The sequence below is a fragment of the Chlamydomonas reinhardtii genome, chromosome 1, assembly GCF_000002595.2.
Source record: "Chlamydomonas reinhardtii strain CC-503 cw92 mt+ chromosome 1, whole genome shotgun sequence".
Lineage (NCBI taxonomy): Eukaryota > Viridiplantae > Chlorophyta > Chlorophyceae > Chlamydomonadales > Chlamydomonadaceae > Chlamydomonas > Chlamydomonas reinhardtii.
In genome coordinates this window covers 7,535,114-7,554,912 of record NC_057004.1, presented here as the reverse complement: position 1 = coordinate 7,554,912, position 19,799 = coordinate 7,535,114, and the positions used below count along the sequence as shown (strand labels likewise).

Genomic DNA, 19,799 nt, shown 5'->3' with positions numbered 1-19,799 from the left:
ATAGGTCGGGGACGGAGCCTCCGGAAATTTTTTGGGGAACAAAGATGCGGCGGCAGCGGGTTTCTTAAAATCAAAGATTTCCGGAAATCTGTCACTGGCGCCGCACCTGCCTTCTTAAGATACGAGCACTGTATGTGCCTGTGGAAACCGACCCCGGCTATGTCCGGGCGATGAGGTTGTTCGGCCTCAGACTGTGGAGGGGCTCACAGGGGGGGGGGGGGTAGGAACAAACTTTTTTGACCCCATGCCACAAAACCTCCCGGACCCCCCGACCGACCGACCGACCGACCCCCCCTGCCGTACGACCCCCCAAAACCCCCTCAGAACCCCTTAGTTTTTTGTCAGGTTGGTGCCAATTGACTGCTCTCGGTGAGCTCTATTGCTATGTTTGATGATCCGCCTTGGGAACACACTTTGACCGACCGACATGTGGACATGTGGACATGTGGCCCGGCTGCCGACAAGTATCCTGATAGACTGGCCTGCTATGCAACGGCTTACTTCAATGTTACTTGATGATACGAAATGTGCTGACACGTTCATCCATGCAAAACCCGGCCGGCACCGGCCTGTCCCTGACCAGTTCCCCAGGCATCTCCCGACATGCCGACATGCCGCTCCCCAAACTGCGGTATACTGGGGTATACCTACGCACGCCTCGTTGAGCTGCACCCATTGCGCCGCGTGCTGCAGGATAGAAGCGCTAGGAACAAAACTTGGCACGAACCTGTGCAAAACCTCTTGGGACCCCCGACCGACCGACCGACTGGCCACTTTGAGGGGTCATATACAGCGCCCATATCCCCCAGACTTTGGTTCAGACTTTGGTTCAGACTTTGGCTCCGACTTTGGTTCAGACCGACTTGTAACATGAACGTGAAACGCCGCAAAGGCCCGTTGGTTGAGGCCTTGAGAGTACCTACGCCTCGACCTGTGTTACAGTACCTCGAGGCGCACGCCGGTGACTGGGTCGTGACAAAATTTCGGGCAATTTACTCGGGCGACAAGTCGCTCGCCTTCTTCCTAGAGAATCGGCAGGCGGTGGTGAATGGCCTCATTAGTCTGCTGTGGGAGCCGTTGCTGCTGGCGGCGGCGGCGGCCGGCGTGGATGGGCCGGCGCAACGCCTCGGCATCCCGGTGACTAGCCGCGGTGGCGGGGGCGGTGCCGCAGCGGCGGTGGTGTGCATCCAGTTCGATGCCACCTTCCCGTGCGAGCTGGAGCCTAAGCTGTCGGAGCTGTTGGACGAGGGCGGCGGCGTGGTGGCTCCCGCCGCCGGTGATATCCCCAGCCTTCGCTGGGAGGCTGAGGCGCAGTACTCGGAGGCGGGGCCCCCCAAGGGCAAGCGGTGGCTGCGCGTGAGCGGCCTGCCCCACGGACTGCCCGAGGGACTACAGCGGGACCTCGTGCAGGACCTCTTGAGTACCCCAGTAGAGGAGATTAAGCGGGACGTGTTCTCATACCTGTTCTCGCAGCCCGTGCTGCAGAGTGGGCAAGTGCTGGTGAAGGTGGGCGACACCGCGCGCCTGCCATCGGCCGACGACGCTTTCGCGGTGGGACTGGGCAGGTGGGGGCGTCAGGTGATCTTCCAGCGGGAGGACATCGATCGGTACCTCGCGCAGGCGGCCCGGGGGGCCCAGGTGCGCCGGGTGCGCCGCCCGCCGCCTGCCCCGGCTGCCGCCCGAGCGGCGGCCACGGCGACTCCGGACGCGGCGGCCACGGCGGCCGCGGCTGCGGCCGCGGCTGCGGCTGCGACCGTGAGGGCGACCGCGGCGGCGGAGGCCGCGGCTGCGGCGGTCACCGCGGCGGTTGCCGCGGGCGCGGATGCCGCCGCTGTGGGGGTGCTGAAGGCGGCGGCGGCTGCTGCCGCAGAGGCTGTGGGCGTGGGCGTGGGCGACGGTGGCGGCCGTGGTGCCGCGGCGGGCCTTGGGCTCGACGGCCGAGGCAACGGCAACGGCAGCGGCCGCGGCCGCGACGCCCGCCCGTGGCAGCAGAAGGTCCACGGCCGCGTGGTGTCCGCGGCTGCAGAGGCGGACGCGATGGTGGTCCGGTCGCTGGTGCCGGCGGTCTTCGCCGCGGTGATCGCGAACGCGGCCGTGGTGCCGGCGGTGGTGGTTGACCCCAACCCCTTCCGCATGCTGGTGGACCAGGACGCGATGGAGGCGATGCCTGACGACGATGAGGTGATGCCGGACCGGACGCCGACTGCGCTGGACGCTGCGGCAGCTGCGGCCCGGCGTGCGGCCCCCAAGCGGAGCCGGGAGCAGGCGCAGGCGGCGGCCGCGGCGGGCGAGGCGGCGCTGGCGCTGGCCATCCGGGAGAGCAAGGCGGCCAAACAGGCCTTGGCGACGGCGGCGGCGGTGCGAGCCGCCGCAACAGCCGCGGCGGCGGCGGCAGCAGCGGCCGGGGCCACGGGCACCCCGGCGGCGGCCGAGGCCGGGGCGGCCGCGGCGGTGGTCGCGACAGCAGGCGTGAGTGGCACGATGGCCGCCGTAGAGGCCACCGCTGCGGCGGGCGTGGAGCCGGCCTCGCCGCCGGCCGCGCCGGTGTCAACGGCGGGCTTGGGGGGCATCGTGGGCCCGGCGGTCCTGCCCACGGGGTGGAGCAGCGACGGTGGTGTGGGTGATGAGGGCCTGGCGGGCGGCGTCGGGCAGGGGCTGCTGGGGGATGCGGAGACAGCGCCGGATGCCAACGCGAAGCTGCTGTGTCAGGGCCGGCGGGGCGGTCCTGGCGACTTCATGGACGTTAGCTCGGTTGCCCCGCCCGGGGGCGGGCAGCAGTAATGCGGCGGCCGAAGCAGGCCGCTCCGGGGCCCCGGCCCTTGCGGGTGGGGTCGCATAACGTGCGGGGGCTGCGGAAGCGGGTGCCCCACCTGGGGTGCTCGCGCCTGCACGCCCTGCTGAGCTGCTGGGAACGGCAGCGCCTGGATGTGGTCTGTCTCCAAGAGACGCACGTTCTTGACTCGGACATCGACCTTGTCACGGCGGACCTGGCGGCAGCCGCTCAGCGGCTGCATGCACGCGAGTGGACTGCGTGGTGGGCGCCGGCCCAGAAGCCGGAGGGCCGTCGTGTTACTGGCGGTACGGCAATCCTCATTCGGTCGAGCCTCCTGCAGCAAGGCGCCATGGTGCTCGCTGGCGGCGCAGCTGCCGTGTCGGTGGCGGCTGGCGCGTGGGCGGGCCGCGGTGTTAGTTTGCAGCTGCAGTGGGGTGGACACACCTTCACGCTGACGTCAGCCTACTTTCCCCTGGCATCCACAGCGCAGCAGGCTTTCATTCGTGAGTGGGTGGGCCTTCGGGCGTCGGGCTCGGGCGAGCACCTCCTGGCAGCTGACTTCAACTTTGTGGCAGATGTGGCGCTGGACACCGTCACTGGCCGGGCGCGCAGCGACGGACCCGCAGCCGCCGCGCTGGCGGCGGCGTGCCCTGGCCTCATTGACGTGTTACGGCGGCGCCACCCGGCTCGCCGCGTGTGTACCTTCTTCCACCCTCACGGGGCGAGTCGGCTGGACCGCATTCTGTGCAGTGGCGGCCTCGAACCGCAGGTCCTGGAGTGCGGCGTCGCCGCCGGGGTGCCCTCCGATCATATGCTTGTGACGGTTGCCCTTGCGGCGTCGCCTGAAGCCGCGCCACCCGCTCGGAGCCTGCCCAGGGCCCACCTCGGTTTCCGGGACTTCAAAGACTTGGATCGTGACTACCGTGCCTGGCTGGGTACGGCCCTGGCGGCACGCCCTACTGATCCTGTTGAGCTGCTGGAGTGGTGGCCGGCCCTTAAACGGGCTGCCGCCACGTCCGCCAACCGCCTGAGCCGGGAAGCTGTTACGAGGCGTGTGGCCGCCAGCCAGCGGGAGGCGGCCGCGCTTGATGCGGCGGCAGCAGCTGCCGCCGCGGTGGAGGCTGGCGGTGATGTGCAGGTGGCGGCGCAGGCGGCCGTGCGGGCGCGGTGCACGGCGGCGGAGGCCGCCGTGGCCGCGGCCGCCGGCGCGGCGCGACGTACGCGCCACGCGTGGCTGCGTGGCGGCGAGAAGCCCTGCCCTCTCCTCACGCGCATGCTGCGGCCGGCGGGTGGGCCGCGCGTGATTGCCAAGTTGAAACAGCCCAATGGCACCACTACATCCGACCCGACGGTCATGGGGCAGGTGATGGCGCGGTACTGGAGGGACGTCAGTGCCGCGCCGCCGCCCGCTCCGGATGCCCGCACGCAAGTCCTGGATGCGCTGCAACAGCACGGGCGCCGGTGTACAGCCGAAGAGGCGGATCAGCTGGGGCGGGTTGCGGTCTCGGCGGCGGAGGTGCGCGCGGCGCTAGCCGCTGCGCCGGCTGGGCGCGCGGCGGGCCCTGACGGCATACCGGTGGAGTTATACCAACACTATGACAGTGTTTTTGCGCCGGTCCTAGCGGATGTGTTTACGGCGGTGGGGGAGGGGGCTGGGGTGCCTGACGGGCTCCTGGATGGCGTGTGGTCTTTCTTCTTTAAGTCGGGCGACCCTACCGAGCCCTCTAATTATCGCCCCATCACGCTGACGGATACCGATTACCGCACCCTTGCCCGGGTGTTGTGCTTGCGACTGCAACCGGTGTTTGGGCGTGTCATAGACCCTGAGCAAACTGCGTTTCTGACGGACCGTCGCATTGCCGATAACGTCCTCTTGCTCCAACTTACTCCTGGCCTGTTGAAAGCCGCCAAAAAGGCCCCGGCTGTGGCGGCCTTCCTCGACTTTTACAAGGCGTATGATACGGTGGACCGCTCTTTTCTGCTCGCGTGTCTGGAGCGCATGGGCGTGGGGGCGGGCTTTCTTACGTGGGTGTCCCGCCTGTTAACTGATACACGTGGGGCGGCGTTGGTGAATGGACGTGTGTCAGGATGGGTGCCGTTGATGGCGGGCGTGCGGCAGGGCTGCCCGTTGGCTCCGTTGCTCTACCTCGCTGTGGCACAAGCCCTTCTGTCATGGCTACGCAGCCGGGGGCATGGTGTGCTCGCTAACCTTGCTTCGGTGCTGGCGTCCCAGTATGCGGATGATTGCACGCCGTTTCTGGAGGGGTTTCAGGCGGTGCCGGGGTTCCTGGCGGACATGGATGTGTTTCGGCGGGCGTCTGGACAACGGTTAAATATGACTAAAGTTGAACTGATGGTGATGGGGACGGTCGGCGGTGCTGGCGCCCTGCCGGCCGGCATGGCTGGCCCGCCCCTGCCCCCTGGCTGGCGTGTGGTGCCGGCGGCCAAGTCACTAGGGGTGCATTACGGGGATTGGGGCGCATGCTCCCCACCAGTTACGTTTGAGGCCGTGATGGGGGTGCTGAGTAAAATCGCGCGCATGCCCGTGTCCATGTTTGGTCGGGCGGCCGCGGCGTCGGCTTATGCTTTGGGCAAGGTCCTGTATCATTTGGAATTTGCGGGTCTCCCCCAACTGTACGTTGTGGACCGGCTGCTAGCCAGGGTGGCGGCGGTGGTGGATCGGCGACTGTCGCCGGCCCAGTTTGATGCCAGCCCACATGCACGCCCGGTTGGCCTCTCCATTGACCTTATGCAACTGCCTCCGGCGGTGGGGGGGGCGGGCCTGTTGCCGCTGGTGCCGCATGTGAAAGCGCGGCAAGCCGGTCTCGTGGTCCGGTGTGTGTTGGGTGTGTGTGGTCTGCTGCCGTACGTGCCCCCGTGGACCCGGGTCGCGGCGGCGTGGCTGCGCCAGGTGCACCCGGCGGCAACGCCCCTGCGTTTCTTGGTGCGGGGGGCCGCGGACCGTGTGCTGAATAAGCCGCTCACCCCGGCGGGCAAGCCGTTTGCGCGCCTGCTGAAAGCCATGACTGCATTGCCCGCGGTGACTCTTGTGGCGCCGCCCGAGCCGGGCGCGTGGGTGAGTCATGTGCCGTTGTGGGCTAACCCGGCGCTGTGTGTGGACGGCCGCACGTGGGAATTGGCTTTCGCGGATTTGTTCGCTCTGCCGGGACTGGCGTGTGTGGGCCAGCTGGTTGCAGCGCATGACGGCCTGAACGAACTGCGGCAGGCATTGACAAGCCCTTGGGCGGAGGGTTCCCGGTCTGGTGAAGCGAGTGCGGATATGTATGTGACTGCTGTGTGGAGGCGGGTGCTGCACTGGAGCACGCGGGCACGCCTGCCGTCGCCCCTGCCGGGGCCGGCGTCGCCTCAAGAGGCGGCCGACCGGTTTGCGGCGGCGGTGGCCCTTCTTCCCGCTGGCTGGGCTGCCGCCGCGCGTGCGGCCCAGCTGGCTCGGGGGCCTGCCGCCGCGCTGCCGCTCCCGGTGGCCGACGTCGTGAGTGCTACGGCGGCGTCGGTGCAACGGGTGGTGCGGGGACTCGGATGGTTGCAGTGCGGGGGGCCGCCCATCCTGCTCACTGCCTATACGGTGAAGGCGGGGACCGTGCTACAAATGGCTCCACAGTTAGCCGCCCTGAAGGCTAAGCATTTGCAGTATGTGTGCGATGCGGGTGTGTCGGGGGTGGGGGCTGCCCTGGCGGCGGGGGCCTTCGTGTGCACCTTGGCCCGCTTGTGGTCGCTGAAATGGGAGAATCATCATAAGGAAGCACTGTGGCGTGTGGCCGCCAACGCTTGCTGGGCGTTTCCACGGCATGCTAGCGAGCGGGCGCGAGGCGTTACTGTTGACCCGTGTTGGGCGTGTGGGGTGGACATGCAGGATGGGGACCGGCGTCACTGGTTTTGGGACTGCACTGTTGCGCTGTCACTGCGGGAAAGTATGGGGATGGCTATGGGTTTCATGCCGGAGGAGGCTCTAAGTGCCTTCTCACGTGAGGAGTTGTGGTTAGTGCGCCCGCCTGCGGGGCTTGCGCCACCTGTGTGGGATGTGGTGTGTCTCGCTGCTATGTCTGCCCTGGACTTTGGTCGGCAGCGTGTGGTTATGGCCGGGTTGGCGGCGCGAGCGAAGCTGCCGTCGGCCCGGGTGCTGAGCATTGGACTTGCCGTCGTAGCTGACTTCTGGGGTCGTCTCCAGACGTTTGTGACTTTGGGTATCAGGCCAAAGGGTTGGGACGCTGTGCCGTTTGCGCATCCCTTCATGTCTCGGGCTGTTGGTGACGGCATGGTTTTGCGCTTGCCGTATGAAGCTGATTCCCCGCCCCCCTCGCCGTGAGAGGTTGTGCGTGGTTGGTGGCTCTGTGTGTGGGCAGGATGCACGTGTGGGCGACCGTTCTAGTACCTGGACGCTTGCGCCCTGGTTAGTGCGTGCGCTGTGCGTGTGTCCTGCGGCCTAGACGTTTCCCGGCACTCCTGTGCCTAGGCTTGTGGCGTTGAGGCACAGCGGTGGGGCTCTGGCGGGTTGAGGCTTGGCTAGGACTCACTGTGCGCGCGCGGAGTCACACGGACTTTGCCCGCGGGAGGGTTTGCAGCAAAGTCGGGGTTGGGCCCTGATAGCATGTGATGGCTCGGCGTCTTCGGGAGCTGGGACTGTCCCCTCTGTAACATCCGCATCCATAACTTTGCACCCAGAAACCCATTTTCGATTTTGAAAGCGGATTCGTGATTTTCTCGTTGAGCTCTATCCATTTGAGGCATGGGGTCTGTTTCGGAAGATTCTACCCCCCCCCTGGGGCTCAGCCCCTTTTCCCGTGACCCGGGAACACTTGTCACCGCTGTACCCAACCCCGCTAGTTTCATTGGCAACATCTGCGCTCCACACAACAAGACGCGATAACACCTTGCAACGCACATTCAGGTCCTGAAGGCGACGTTAGGCTGCGACTCAGCTATTACTGGCAGAACGTGCGGTGTTGATTCGGGTGCATGTCCCAGCATGTACTGAAGCTGCAGCTGTCACCAGGGCACGGTGGTGTCTTGCCACTTGCGTGCTTGCGTCATTGTGGCCGTGTCACCAGCTTTACCGGCCCCTCTCGACTCAGGCTCGTCAATGCAGCATTACAGTATCGAGTATCGGGACAGTCCCCAGTGTGCAGGGGTCCTTTTCTGAGTCCTTTCGCAGGCTCTAACGGTCTAACCACAATGTCAAGTTTCGGCACACTCACTACCGGTATCAATCTGATGCACGCAGAGGGGATGCAGAAAGCGCCTACACCGTTCCACGTTTGCGCCCTCGCAAACAGTACGACAGGCCCTGTCACAGTCACACGTTAGTACGTCACGTTCATGCACGGCATCACCACCTGCCTTGTCCGGCTTCGCAAACCGCCCTTTCACACGTGCCTAGAGTTGCCTCAGAGTGCAATCGTGAAGCCCCGCCTGCCTGGTCAGTCCGGCGGCGCGCGAGTGTGCCGAAGCGTACAATGCTTGCCCCACCAGACCAGCTGGAGGACGCCGCACGTCCAAGCGGCGCTTACTGGTGTGTATGCCAAGCGGGTCACAGGTGCGCCATGTCCCAAAACTGGCTGAGCAAGAATCCCTGCATCCAGGAGTGAGCGGGAGGAGCAATCAGGCTTGCGGAGCGGAGTGTGGAAGCGATCAAGCCACCGCGCGGCGACGGAAATAACTGTTTGCAGCGCCACATGCACACACTGGCTGGCGGGTTTGGGTTCACTCGCTTGGCTTGCTTTGGATTCTGGAGTAAACTACCGTACGCCGCCCACACACCTGCATCACCACCAGCCGCATGAAGTGGCCCGGCAGTGGAATGACCTTGGGCACGGGCCCGGGCGCGTTGTGTGTGAACCTGGTGGCAAGGGGGCAACGTGGCAGCGGCACGTTGATGTGACAGGTCGCGGGCGCCGGAGTGGCTGGAGCCGGGAGAGCTTGTAGAGGGGCGCGCCGGCGCCGCATCAGCAGCCACGTCGTGCGAGCTGCATGTGAGGCTGGTGTGTATTGTAATCCGCGCAATACCGGCACCTGCACCTGCCCAAGCGGCCCCACCCTGATGCAGACCCCCTGGAGCTTTCCCCTAAACTTTCCAAGGGCTGGGCGCATGTGCCATAGCATCTGCCAGTTGCAGCACGCTTCCTGTGACAGCTCCGCCCGAACTAAGTACGGTATGAATGTTACCCCCCAACCCCACCCCACCCCGACGCACATGTAGATGTTGCTGGGCGTCACCACAGCGGTCAGTGCGAACAGGCCGGCCGCCGCCGCCGGCTGCAGCCAGGGGTAGGCGGCGGCCAGGGCCGGCACGGTGCTGGTCGCCACCAGCGCGCCGCCGCCCAGGATCTCGGCAACACCTGGCGCGGTGGCAGAGGCGGTCAGGTTGGTGGGCATGGACCTGCAGGGGATGTTGTATGTGCGGCGGTCTGGTGGCCGGGTGCGGCAGCAGCCCTACCTGCCAGTATGGCGCGTGCTTGACCACACACTTCCCCTCCCGCCCCCAGCCAAAGAACACTTCGTTTTGCAGCACGCCAGCCGCAAGCCAACACACAAAACCATGGAGGTTCAAACCCGGTGCATCTGGAGCAAACACGCACACACGCACACACACACACACACACGTCGTTGGGCGGGCTTTCTTCTCGTTTTAAAGTTTTCACACACACACACACACACACATGCCCCGTGCCCGCACCGGTCCACTCCACGTGGAAGGCGGCTGAGCCGGGCAGGTTCCAGAAGCCCCAGGCGCCGGGGCGCGGGACCATGCTCTCGAAGGCGTCCTTGCTGGTGAAGTGCGCCACACCCGCCGCCGCGAAGATGCCGCCGAGCACCACAGTGCGCCTGGCCACGAAGTCCTGGGTGCAGCAGCGGCGGTGGGGGGTGACACTGGCGGTTGTGGAGGCGGTGGTGGTGGGGGTGAAGGGGGCATGCGTATGGCACATGGGGGCGCGCGCCTCCTGTGTAGGTCCAGGGGCACGCGACTCCTGTGTAGGTCCAGGGACATACACCGCAGCCTAACCAAGCTACGCAGTCCGCAGCCGCACGCCCGCGCGGCCACACGCCCCGCGCAGCCGCACCTGGTACAGCCACGGCAGGTTGTCCGCGATGGCTGGGCCCGCCACGGTGCAGCACAGGTAGGTGCTGGCAGCCAAGGCAGCGAAGATGCCAGCCACCACAGCAGCCTGCTGGGACTCTGCGTGCGGGGAGGGAGGACGGGGGGGGGGGGGTCCGGCGGGGGGAGCAGGGGCTGGTGTATGGCCGCAAGCGGGCCAGCGAGAAGCAAGTGACCACCCCTCCCAGCCCAGAGTGGACGACACAGATCAAACCTCATCGCTGGTTTGTTTCCATTAATGAAGTGGTTGACAGCTCACCGGGCATTTGCTGGACGGCGCCAAGCGGCATCCGCACAACTTCTCCGCCCGTCACATACTCCTGTGTGGGCTCGCTGCTGGAATTGTTACTTTGAGCCCTGATACTTGTATTCAAGCGATTCTTGAGCTGCTGAGCGCCTGTCTGCACATAGCATTTCCTACGTGTGGATGGATAGAGCCCGGCCGCGATGTGAGGACGTGCGAGGAGATTCATTGTGTCCTTGAAAACTTAACGCGGTGGCACGAGAATGCTATGGGTTGGGAGGGAGGGGGGATTGACAGCAGCGGCGGTTGCCCGGATCGTCCCTTCCGTGGTCCCTGCTGCCGTTGCCGACCCAACCCGGTCTCACCCGGGACGTGCCCATACACGCGGCACCGTCCAAGGCCCAAACCGTCCCAAGTGCCTATTCATGACATATGTATGTTATGATTAGCTGTTATGGGCCCTGCCGCGGCCTGTCCGTTCGCCGAGCTCGCGAAATGCAGCTGCATGCCCCGACATTTTGCGCGAAGAGCTGCTTTTAGCCCCCGTAGAGACCCTCTAACATCTACTTATAGCTACGTATAGGCACGGCAACGCTGAGATATTGAGGAAATGGCTGCTTCAGGGACCTCGGTCGCGAAATGGGCGGTCGGCTGATTCTTGCATTTTGCTCCGGGATACATTCCAATGCGGTATAATGTGTCTAAATAGCATGTTGAGTGAGTTTATGCCCCCTCCAGCACGTTTCCGCTCGACCGTGCCTGCACGTACCCATCGAGCTCGCTGGCTGGCTGGCCAAAACCCGTCCATTTCGACCGCAGGCGAGCGCAGACCGCCCTGCCACTCAACCAGCAGGTCAATGCTATGTATGAGAAGTGCCTGAGAGCGCGGGGGAGTCAGGGGTGACCTTTTTGCCGTCGGGGAACCCCCCTATCTGCCCCCAAGACCCCCCGCACGGAAAGGGCCGTACGGCACTGGGGCAAATGTCGGACTACGGATCTGACACGACAGGAGTGTCCCGATTTGTGTTTACAGCTTGGCCAGCTTGGCCCAGGCCTCCTGCACCTCCGCAGGGCTGATGCCCACCGCCTGCAGACCAGCCTTGATGCGGTAGCCGCCGTTGGCGTTGCAGTTGAACGCGTAGTTGCGGCTGCTGAGCTCACGGGCCTCCGCCTCCTTGGGCTCCACCGTCTCCTCCCACCGCACCACAACCGCGCCCACCTGTGCTGCCAGAAACAGGCCCCAGTACACGCCTGGCGTGTCTGGGCCACGCCCCTCAAGCGCCCTGCGGTGATCTGCTACACGCTCATCTAGGTGGCTGGCCTGGCCGTGGTACAATGGCACCACCTTGCCGTCACGTCGTAGCCCGATCCAGTATACACCTGACGAGTGCGGGACGCTGGCTGACAGCAGTGGCTGCCAGTCAGGTTTGCCAGCCAGAGAAGGCTCCCCCTCAGCAAGCGGCATGCTGGAAGGCACGTCCGCCTGCGGCAGCGGTACACGCCGCCGCTTGCCAAGCACCAGCACACCCTTTCCCCCTACCACCACCTCCACATCCCCACCATCATCCCCATCATCCTCCGCCTCCGCCTCCGCCTCCGCCAGGCTGCTTGGCCGCTGGCGCTTGCTCGTCGGGCCCACGCCCAAGCTCAGCCGGCGCGCCTTCTCCTTCGCGTTTGGCACGCTGCGAGTTGCTGCTGACTGACAAGCTAGCACGCGCTTGTAACAAATGTTGTGCACGTATGGCAACGCGTGATCGCCCTGACGCGAGAGGACATCGCGGACGGCCGCGCTAATGCCCTGAAGATTCTGTACCTTTTCAAAGCTAATTCGTCTACAATACAAATGGCTAGGGTCCAAAACAGCTTCACACACACAGCAATAGTAGTAGGGCTTCCCTGAATGAAATGGTAAAAGCGACATAATACGATTTGTGGGGGGTAGGTCAGGTTAGTTTCCTAGTCGGACTTTTGCCCCGACCAGTTTTGCGGGGTTGAAGCGAGTGCAAATTTGGACGGTGCCCACAACGCGGGTGAGACCGGGTTGTGCCGACCTCGCCCAGTGGCCTCCCCCATGGCAGCTGGACAGGAACATAAGGGCCGCACCCTGCCACACCGCACTGACTTCAACAATCAGCCATTATCCTTGGACATCCCGAATCAGCTCGTCACAGGAGCCATCGCCATGAGCGGCGGGACAGCAACACCTGACTTTCATGCCGTACTCGCGCTACGACACCCTCTTCCGACACTGTGTGCATTGGCTTTTTGGGCTGACCCCCTCGAGCTCAGCGTTTCAGGACACCCCCGTCCGTGGCGTGCCACCAGCCTCACACCCTCACGGGAAAGGGCGGAAGGCGAGTTCAACAGTTCAGCTGCATTCAGGCGCGTCGACAGGCATGACCCGGCGAGTTGCACAACATTCCACCTTTCTTACCCTTGTTTGCAGGAGACGTAGTGTGTTATAGCATGGCAGGTTCCTCAGCCCAAATTGAGGTTCAACAGATTGCCTAGTTTCAGACGATGGTCCTGGCCGAAGTGAAGCCCGGTTGACCAATGCATACAGACTGCGCACGGCCCCAGCTTGAGACACCTTGCAGTTGCCGCCACCCACCGCTCCATCATTACTCTTGGCCCTAAGGCGCCACCGCTCTATCTACACAGATGGGATAGCAGCAGCGAAAGCCACAAGTCTGTCCGCATATGAATGCAAGACGACAAGAGGGGCCAATCCGAGCGCGCAAGCACACCGCATACGCCACAGGCCACGGGTCCACATTCCAGCAATGCAGTGCAAGACCACCTGATGCCACGCAGATCTCGTGTACAAACACCCAGGTGGGGGGCCCTAAGTTTACAGAAACGTACACACGGGCCATGAAAGCCATCCCCAAAACCACCAAAATCCAGCTGCCGTTGATCGAACAGTGAATCCAGCTGCCGTTGATCGAACAGTGAGGGTTAAATTCAGAGAGCATGTGTTCTGTTTGAAGGGCCTCTTCATGGCAGAGCTACGTGCCCCACAGCGACTCCATGATTGCATCGTAGAACCCGCAAACAAACCCGAGCGGACAGATGTAGAAGAAGCTATATGTACACACCGGCAAGGCAAGTGGTGCTTGCTGACCAGTACCGGTAATGGTACCAACACAACGTACGCGTACACCAACCAGGCAACGTCTCAATGCACATCAGGCCGGATTGCCGGTATCCCATTCCGGTGTGCCTGACAGCTGGACGAGCTGCCTCTGAAGACAGTCCACAACGAGCCCCACCGCCGTCCAGCCGCTACAGCCCGTTCCACTCGCAGCTGTTCAGTAGCTTCGACACCTCCTCCGCGTACACAAGAGCCTGCGATCACAAAAATGCGAGAGCAAAGTCAACATGCAGCGGTGTCACGTTTCTGTACTTGAGAGGGCCCCTGACCACATACGCGACATGACGCCAACGTGTCGGGGACATAACCGCCCGGGTGCATGCCCAGTCCAAATGCGCCCTGTGGCGCCAACAGCCGGCTCTGGGCCTCCGCCGTCCCCGCACCGCACCGCACCGCGGAGCGCCATCCCGCTCACCTCCAGCGTGCCCGCGGCCTTGTCCGGGTGGTAGCGGATCTTCGCGGCCTTGAGCGCGCGGCTGCGCTGCTCCACCGTGCGCAGTGGCGGAGCGGCTGGAGGGCGCAAGGCAAGGGGGCAAGGCATAGGAGTAAAAACGGGAGGCAAGGCAGGTTTAGGGGGCGGATGCAGTAGGACACGCTGGTGCTGCAAAATGGAACGGGTTGGCGTGCAAGAGGATGGGAGGGCCACCTGCATGGCTGATGCTGGTGCATGCCCCGGTTCAAGTGGGCGGCATGCAGGCAGGCCCCACGGGCATGCCCTGTGCTGATTGTCGGCTTGCCCGCCAGCGGCGCGGTGAAAGCCACTCACTCTTGGGCAGTGCGCCCAGGCCGCGCAGCAGCTTGCCCAGGTTGCGCTCCTGCAGCGCCTTGCGGTGCCGGTCCTGCAGCTGCAGGCGCACCTGCGGGCGCAGGGGGACAGGGGAGGTGGGGGTATATGGATTGAACGACGCTGGGAGACCGGAAGGACCCGGCGTTTTGCGGTGACGGTTACGTGCACGGCGCGCACTAGACGCCAGACGAGGATGGGAGCCGCCCCCAAGCATGCCCATACTCCATTGCTGCCAACGCACATCTCCCGCCACCGCCCCAAGGCCACGGCTCTCACCCGGATCCTCAGCTGCTCCTTGGCCTCCGCCTCCGCCGCCGCCGCCTCTGCCGCCTGGTGGTGCTCCGCAAGCCGCTCCCGGATGCGCCGCTGCAGCTCCGCGTCCACCGCAGCTGCGGCGGCGGCCGCCACAGCAGCGGCAGCGTTGGGGTTGCCAGCGGCGGTGCCAGCGCCACCCATGCCAGAGCCGCCAGGTGCGGCGGCGGCGGCGCGGGCGCGCCGTGCCGCCTCGCGCTCCAGTGCCGCCTCGGCACGCTGGCGCTCTATCTCAGCCTGCAATCACCCCGTGCAACGATGCAACCAGTCAGCTATAGCCGCACGGACGGAGCCCTCACTGCAGATCAATAACGAACTTCTCACGCCCATCCACGCAATCAAGAGCAATCCGTGCCATGCTTTCCGCTCAACCACACCCACCCGGCGGCGTCGCCACTCCTCGCGCTCGATCTCCGACACCGCCTCCTCGCCGTCGCCGATGCCGCCGCCTTCCGACGTCGCGCCGCCGCGGCTGCCCCCGGCTCCGCCCTCGGGGTCCGGGGAGCCGCCGCGAGAGGCATCGCAGGTAGTGCCAGCAGCACCAGCAGCAGCGCCAGCCTTTGGGGGCACGCCGACACCGCCGAATGCCCGCGCGGGGCTGGTCGCCGTGTCCACAGGCGCGCGGTGCAAGCCGCAGCCGGGCGCGTAGTCCGCGCAGTCACTGCCACCGGCCGGGCCCGCCGAGAGCCCGGGGCCGGCTGCCGCCGCGCCCACTGCACACCCAGATGCCGTGAAGGCACCTGACGCGGCCGGCGGCGCCGCAGCAGCGCCGGCAGCGCCGCCGCCAGAAGATCTGTGGGAGGCGGCAGCCTGGGCCACAGGCCCAGTTATGCCGCCGCTGGCGGCGGGACGCGCCGCCGCGTCGGGCCGCGTGCCGCCGCCGCCGCTGCCCGTGCTTCGCACGCGCGCAGTGCTGCGGGGCGCGCCGGCATCCGCCAGCCCGCCGCTGCCGCTGCTGCTCGGCCTGGTGCCGCGGCTACGCGCCGCCGCCGCCGCCTCCGTCTGGTCCGCCGCGGCGGCGGCCGCCTCTGCCGCCGCCGCTGCGGCGCCGTCCTCGCCCAAGTGCGCCGCCAGGTACTCAGCAGCTGCCGCCAGCTGGGCATGCGTGCGCAGCGCCGCCACCTCATTCTCATGGGCGGCGGCCGCGGCACGAGCCGAGGACGACGTCCTGGCGGGCCCGGCGTGGTGCGGCTGTGGATGCTTGGGAGGCTGGCTACCGCCGCTGGACTGCCGTGCCGCGCCTCCGGCCGGCGCCGCGGCCGCAGCTGCGGCTGCGCCTGCGCCGTCGCAGCCGGAGCCGGTGGGGCGAACAGCGGCCGTGCTGTCAGCAGCCGCTCCACGTGCCACAGCACTCATGTGCGGCTCCGGTGCCGTGGCGGCAGTGTTGGCAGCCGATGCGTTGGCAGCCGGTTGCGCAGGCCCAGCCGGCATGGCGCTTGCGGCTGTGGCCGCGTCGACCGCCGCCGTCGCCTGCACGGCTTCAACCTCAACCACCACCGCCGCGGGTACCGCCGAACCAGTTCGGACCGGTAGGCTGACGTCCACAGCACACGTGTTGTTGGCGGCTGCGGCTAGCCCCGCGCTACCAGGCACAGGCTCCGGTACAGGAGCGGCTTCCACGGGCTGCTGCGGCTGCACAAGGCGTTGGCGGTTCCGGAGCGGCGCTGAGGGCTTGAACTTGCGTTCCAGCTTGGCAGCAGGCGCCGGCGGTTGCTGCGGCTGCTCCTCTGGCGGGAAGTCCCAACCAGCAGCGGCGTCAAGGGCCGCTTCGACGTCAGCGGCCGCATCCGCTGCAGCCGCAACCCCTGCATCGAGCTCCTCGTCTGCGCTTGCAGCTGCCGTGGCAGCAGCAGCAGCAGCAGCGGCTGCAGCCGAAGCTGAGGCATCAGCAGCTGCGGAGTCGGGTGCCGCATGCGGCTCCGGGCCAGCCATCGGTGAAGGCGCGGCAGCTGGTGCCATGGGAGCATCAGCGGCAGCTGCGTCTGGCATTGCAGCAAGCCCAGGCACGGCCGCCACAGCGCCCTCGGATCCCACGGCGTGCAGCTCGGCAACTTCGCAGGGCTTTGAAGCTGGCACCGCTGCCTCCGACGGAGTGCTGTCCGCGTCAGGCTGCGCAGCCTGGGGTGCCGGCTGCAGCACACCCAAAGCTGGGCCTGGCGCGGGCTCGACCGCTGCCGGAGCCGGAGCCGGAGCCGCTGCCGGGGCCAGATCTGGAGCCGGAGCCGGAGCCAGATCTGGAGCCGGAGCCAGGTCTGGAGCCGGAGCCGGAGCCAGATCCGGAGCCGGTCCAGTGGGCTGGGCGACCGCAGTGGCGGACCCTATCCCAGTAGCACTCTCGGTGGCAGTCATTACCGCCGCCGGCGCCTCCGCCGCCTTAGCTGCTGCTGGAGCTGCAGTGGCCGCCTCGGCCCTCCTGGGCACCTTGGGCTTTTTACCGCCCGCCTTGCTCCCAGCCTTGACAGCAGGCCCTGCAACGCCCGCGGCAGAAGCAGCAGTAGGCCCCTCACCGATCGCCGCGGCAGCCGTAACTGGGCTTGTACCGGCAGCGGCGGCATGCGACGCCATCCCGCCCTTCTGCCGCTTGGCCAAGCGAGCGGCCAGCGGTACATCAACGAGGCCATCATCAGACGAGGCCGGGGTGGCAGCCGCCGGTGCAGCCGCGGCCGCAGGCGGCACGGCTGCAAGAGGTGGACCTGCGGCGACCGCGGTGGCGGCGCGCTCCGCCTGAGATTGCGGCTGAGGCTCCGGCAACTGCTGCGGCCCCGGCTGCGGCTGCTCCTGTTGGATGTGCGGCGGCGGCTCCTGCTCCGTCGGAGGTGACTGCTGCTGAGGCTGCTGCCGCTTGCGCCGCAGCTGCGTCTTGGTCAGCGTGCCGGAGCCCGTCAAGGTGCGACGCTGCCCCTCCTCGCCACCACTGCTGCCGGCGCCACCGCTGCTGCACGGAGAGGTGTGGCAGCTGTCCCTGCCGTCCGAGCGCACACCCAGCCCAACGCCACCAGATGCCAGCGGCGAGCCACGCGACTGCTCCAGAATGCCACCAGCAACTGGCGCCGCTGCCGCCGCCGCTGCTGCCGCCGCCGTGGTGCTGCCACCGCCAAGGATATCAACAGTGGGCGCCGCCAGCGCTGACTCCAAAGGCGCAGCCGCCCCAGCCGCACCCGACTGCACCGCCGCCGGCATCGGCGCAGCTGTGCTGTCAGCAGGGGGCCGGGACACCGGACCCGCTGCAGCTGCATCGGCGCCGCCAGCAGCTGCGTCACCTGCAGCCCGCTTCTTGCCGCCCGCAGCGGCAGCAGGCCGCTTGGTGCCGGCCGCAGGCGCAGCGCCCGGCCGGCTGCGCGCCGGGAGCATTTGCTGCAGCCACAACGGCGCGCGCCTAGTCTTCTTCGGCAGCGCCTCGCCGTCCTGCTGTGGCTGCGGCTGTTGCGAGAGGACGCGATCCGTGTCGTCCGCAGCCCCGGCCTCAGGCGCGGCCCCAGCCCCGCCATTCGTCGCTGCCCTCCCAGTTGCGTCGCCTGCATTGGCAGCGTTGGCAGCGCCGCCGCCGCGCGCTGGATCACGATTCGCCGGTCTGCCGGCCTGGTCCATGCCATCATCAGGGAGCTTGCAATCCCGCTCGTGACCCGGCTGCGTGGCCGGAGGTTGAGGCACGGCGCCTGCTGGTGCGGCGTGCGCCTCCAGCGGCGTTGCCTGCTGGGCTTGCGGCGGGGGCGCGGCAGAGCCCAGAGCAGGGTCAGTCCAGGCCCGCTGCACTGCCAATGGAGGGAGAGGGACACCGCCTGCTGCGGCCGCTCCCCGCTCATGCGGCTGCGACTGGTGGCTCTTGAGCAAAGTGCTGATGCCGCCGCCCATGCCTGCAGCACCACCACCACCACTAAGGCTGCGCCCGGCACCTGGTGGTGACCGCCGAGCGTCTCCGCCGCTAGAGGTGCTGCCAACGCGGCCGATGGGCCCGTCATGCAGGCCCGGCAGTCGGCGCTGCTTGCCGCTGTTGTCTCCACCGCACCCAGCCACCCCGACACAGCCTTGGCGGGATAGTAAGCCCGTCGAGATAGTTCCAAGCTTGCGCGGCTGCTCAGTAACGAGGCCAGACGCCAGCTGCATGAGGCCGTCAAGAGACAGATGTGCGAGACCGTCGTTACGCGCAGCTGGCGCAAACGGCATGCGATCAGCATGCTGCCCTTGGAGAACCTTCCGCCGCTTCGCCAGCGGTTTGTCCTCCGTCTCCTTGCTGCTATCGGTCGCATGCTCGCCTAATGAAGATGGCGCCGTGTCAGACGCTTGAAGCCCAGGAGCATTTCCTCCTATCGCCCCGCCAGGCAGCTCCGGGAACGAGCCAGCAACGAGAGCTGAGCGAACGGCATCACGAATAGACTCCGGCACAGCCCGGTAGTGAGGAGCCGAGCTCCCGGCAGCGACACCGTTCACATGGACAAACGCTTGAGCAGCAAGGGCTTGCAGCTGGCTCTGCGCGTCATAAGCATTTGCAAGCCGTTAGCAAGCTGTCTGCAGCGGTCCCTGACCAGTACTCCTGCTGTGGCCCAAAGGTCCGCACCTCAAGGCGCGAGAGCTGGTCGAGGTTGTCGTCCACCCAGCGCGAAAGTCCAAGGGCCATGTTGTTGCAAAGCACTTCAAGCACATGCACAGCTGGAGTTTAGAGCCGGACCGCTACTAGGGCTCGCACCCGCCATCTTCAAGCCCTTTGGTGTTTGTAAAGACCAGCGAAAATGTTGGTTTAGAGTGTCTGGTTTCTGCTTATGCATAGCTGTGTTACAGCTGCACTGCTTCCCGCGCGTCTGCAAACGTTGATGAGGTCGCACGCGTGGCGCTGATGCAAGCCCGCCCTGGGCGTGGGCCGGGCCGCTGGAACAGCGCCCCGTCCAAGAACCCCGTGAAGAATCCAGCATCACCCTGCATATGCATGTACAGCAATGTACTGCACTGGCTGCCCTGCATGGAATCGTGTCTGACCCCGCAAGCTTCATGCCAGGTGGCACGACAGCTGCTGCAGCCAGCTGGTGGCAGGGAGTCGGAGACACCCCGCCCGGTTCCTTAGACGCCGACCTTCCCTTCTGCCCTACCTTCTCCGCAAGCTATCCAGCCATTTCCATCCCCTCACCGGCGCCATACTGTGTCAGCTCTGGCGGTGCCCCGATTGTAAGGGCTTGCCTATGCCGTGTGTGAGCCCCGGAGGGCGAGCCGCCCGCAGGGCACTAGACCGCCCTGGCCCGCCACAAAGTACAAGGTACCGGGTGACAGGGGGCCCTGCATAACAAAGGCAGATACACCGGTCTACTCCTTTTCGTCCGTCACAAACCCCTTTCCCTTCTTGCCTTGTGCTCGCCCGCGGCCGCGCCCTCTGCCGATGCATTGCCCCGGAGGATGCCTGTGAATTTCGGTGGCTGGCGTTCTGCT

General features: G+C 66.1%; 4 protein-coding genes across 5 annotated transcripts; 1 reads left to right on the top strand and 3 right to left on the bottom strand.

The window, feature by feature from the left end:
• The first annotated feature begins 641 nt into the window (after positions 1–641).
• On the top strand, positions 642–7,847 carry CHLRE_01g054433v5 (uncharacterized protein). 2 transcript variants are annotated; one of them, XM_043059021.1, is made up of 4 exons: positions 642–2,746; positions 2,944–4,289; positions 5,685–5,841; positions 6,366–7,847. In XM_043059021.1, exons 1-4 carry the CDS (start codon positions 871–873, stop codon positions 6,413–6,415), a joined length of 3,429 nt encoding a protein of 1,142 aa, XP_042928935.1. In that variant the 5' UTR covers positions 642–870; the 3' UTR covers positions 6,416–7,847. The 2 variants fall into 2 exon arrangements, with proteins under 2 accessions (XP_042928935.1, XP_042928936.1); XM_043059022.1 differs by lacking the exons at positions 5,685–5,841; positions 6,366–7,847 and adding an exon at positions 4,594–5,117.
• A 23-nt stretch (positions 7,848–7,870) lies between these two features.
• CHLRE_01g054400v5 (uncharacterized protein) lies at positions 7,871–10,380 on the bottom strand. Its single transcript, XM_001689758.2, has 6 exons — positions 10,147–10,380; positions 9,853–9,968; positions 9,468–9,630; positions 8,985–9,129; positions 8,552–8,630; positions 7,871–8,363 (listed from the first exon to the last, which is right to left on the bottom strand). The coding sequence occupies exons 1-6, from the start codon at positions 10,175–10,177 to the stop codon at positions 8,322–8,324; spliced, it is 576 nt and encodes a 191-aa protein (XP_001689810.2). The 5' UTR covers positions 10,178–10,380; the 3' UTR covers positions 7,871–8,321.
• A 729-nt stretch (positions 10,381–11,109) lies between these two features.
• On the bottom strand, positions 11,110–12,021 carry CHLRE_01g054350v5 (uncharacterized protein). Its single transcript, XM_001689757.2, has one exon. The coding sequence runs from the start codon at positions 11,594–11,596 to the stop codon at positions 11,159–11,161; it is 438 nt and encodes a 145-aa protein (XP_001689809.1). The 5' UTR covers positions 11,597–12,021; the 3' UTR covers positions 11,110–11,158.
• Positions 12,022–12,261: 240 nt separating this feature from the next.
• On the bottom strand, positions 12,262–19,121 carry CHLRE_01g054300v5 (uncharacterized protein). Its single transcript, XM_043059020.1, has 6 exons — positions 18,940–19,121; positions 14,766–18,851; positions 14,349–14,621; positions 14,052–14,142; positions 13,701–13,795; positions 12,262–13,479 (listed from the first exon to the last, which is right to left on the bottom strand). The coding sequence occupies exons 1-6, from the start codon at positions 18,997–18,999 to the stop codon at positions 13,417–13,419; spliced, it is 4,668 nt and encodes a 1,555-aa protein (XP_042928934.1). The 5' UTR covers positions 19,000–19,121; the 3' UTR covers positions 12,262–13,416.
• Between the last annotated feature and the right edge of the window lie 678 nt (positions 19,122–19,799).

Excerpts from the sequence above, each read along its gene's own strand:
- CHLRE_01g054433v5 (XM_043059021.1), top strand. The coding sequence starts at position 871 with ATGAACGTGAAACGCCGCAAAGGCCCGTTGGTTGAGGCCTTGAGAGTA. Across the intron at positions 4,290-5,684 it reads TTGCGGTCTCGGCGGCGGAG|GTGCACCCGGCGGCAACGCC; the intron begins GTGCGCGCGGCG and ends TGGCTGCGCCAG. Across the intron at positions 5,842-6,365 it reads TGTGGCGCCGCCCGAGCCGG|GCGGGGACCGTGCTACAAAT; the intron begins GCGCGTGGGTGA and ends TATACGGTGAAG.
- CHLRE_01g054400v5 (XM_001689758.2), bottom strand. The coding sequence starts at position 10,177 with ATGCCGCTTGGCGCCGTCCAGCAAATGCCCG. Across the intron at positions 9,130-9,467 it reads CTTCCACGTGGAGTGGACCG|GTGTTGCCGAGATCCTGGGC; the intron begins GTGCGGGCACGG and ends CCACCGCGCCAG. Across the intron at positions 8,631-8,984 it reads ACGCCCAGCAACATCTACAT|GTTCACACACAACGCGCCCG; the intron begins GTGCGTCGGGGT and ends CCTTGCCACCAG.
- CHLRE_01g054350v5 (XM_001689757.2), bottom strand. The coding sequence starts at position 11,596 with ATGCCGCTTGCTGAGGGGGAGCCTTCTCTGGCTGGCAAACCTGACTGG.
- CHLRE_01g054300v5 (XM_043059020.1), bottom strand. The coding sequence starts at position 18,999 with ATGGCCCTTGGACTTTCGCGCTGGGTGGACGACAACCTCGACCAGCTC. Across the intron at positions 14,622-14,765 it reads AGGAGTGGCGACGCCGCCGG|GCTGAGATAGAGCGCCAGCG; the intron begins GTGGGTGTGGTT and ends GGGTGATTGCAG. Across the intron at positions 14,143-14,348 it reads AGGAGCAGCTGAGGATCCGG|GTGCGCCTGCAGCTGCAGGA; the intron begins GTGAGAGCCGTG and ends CTGCGCCCGCAG.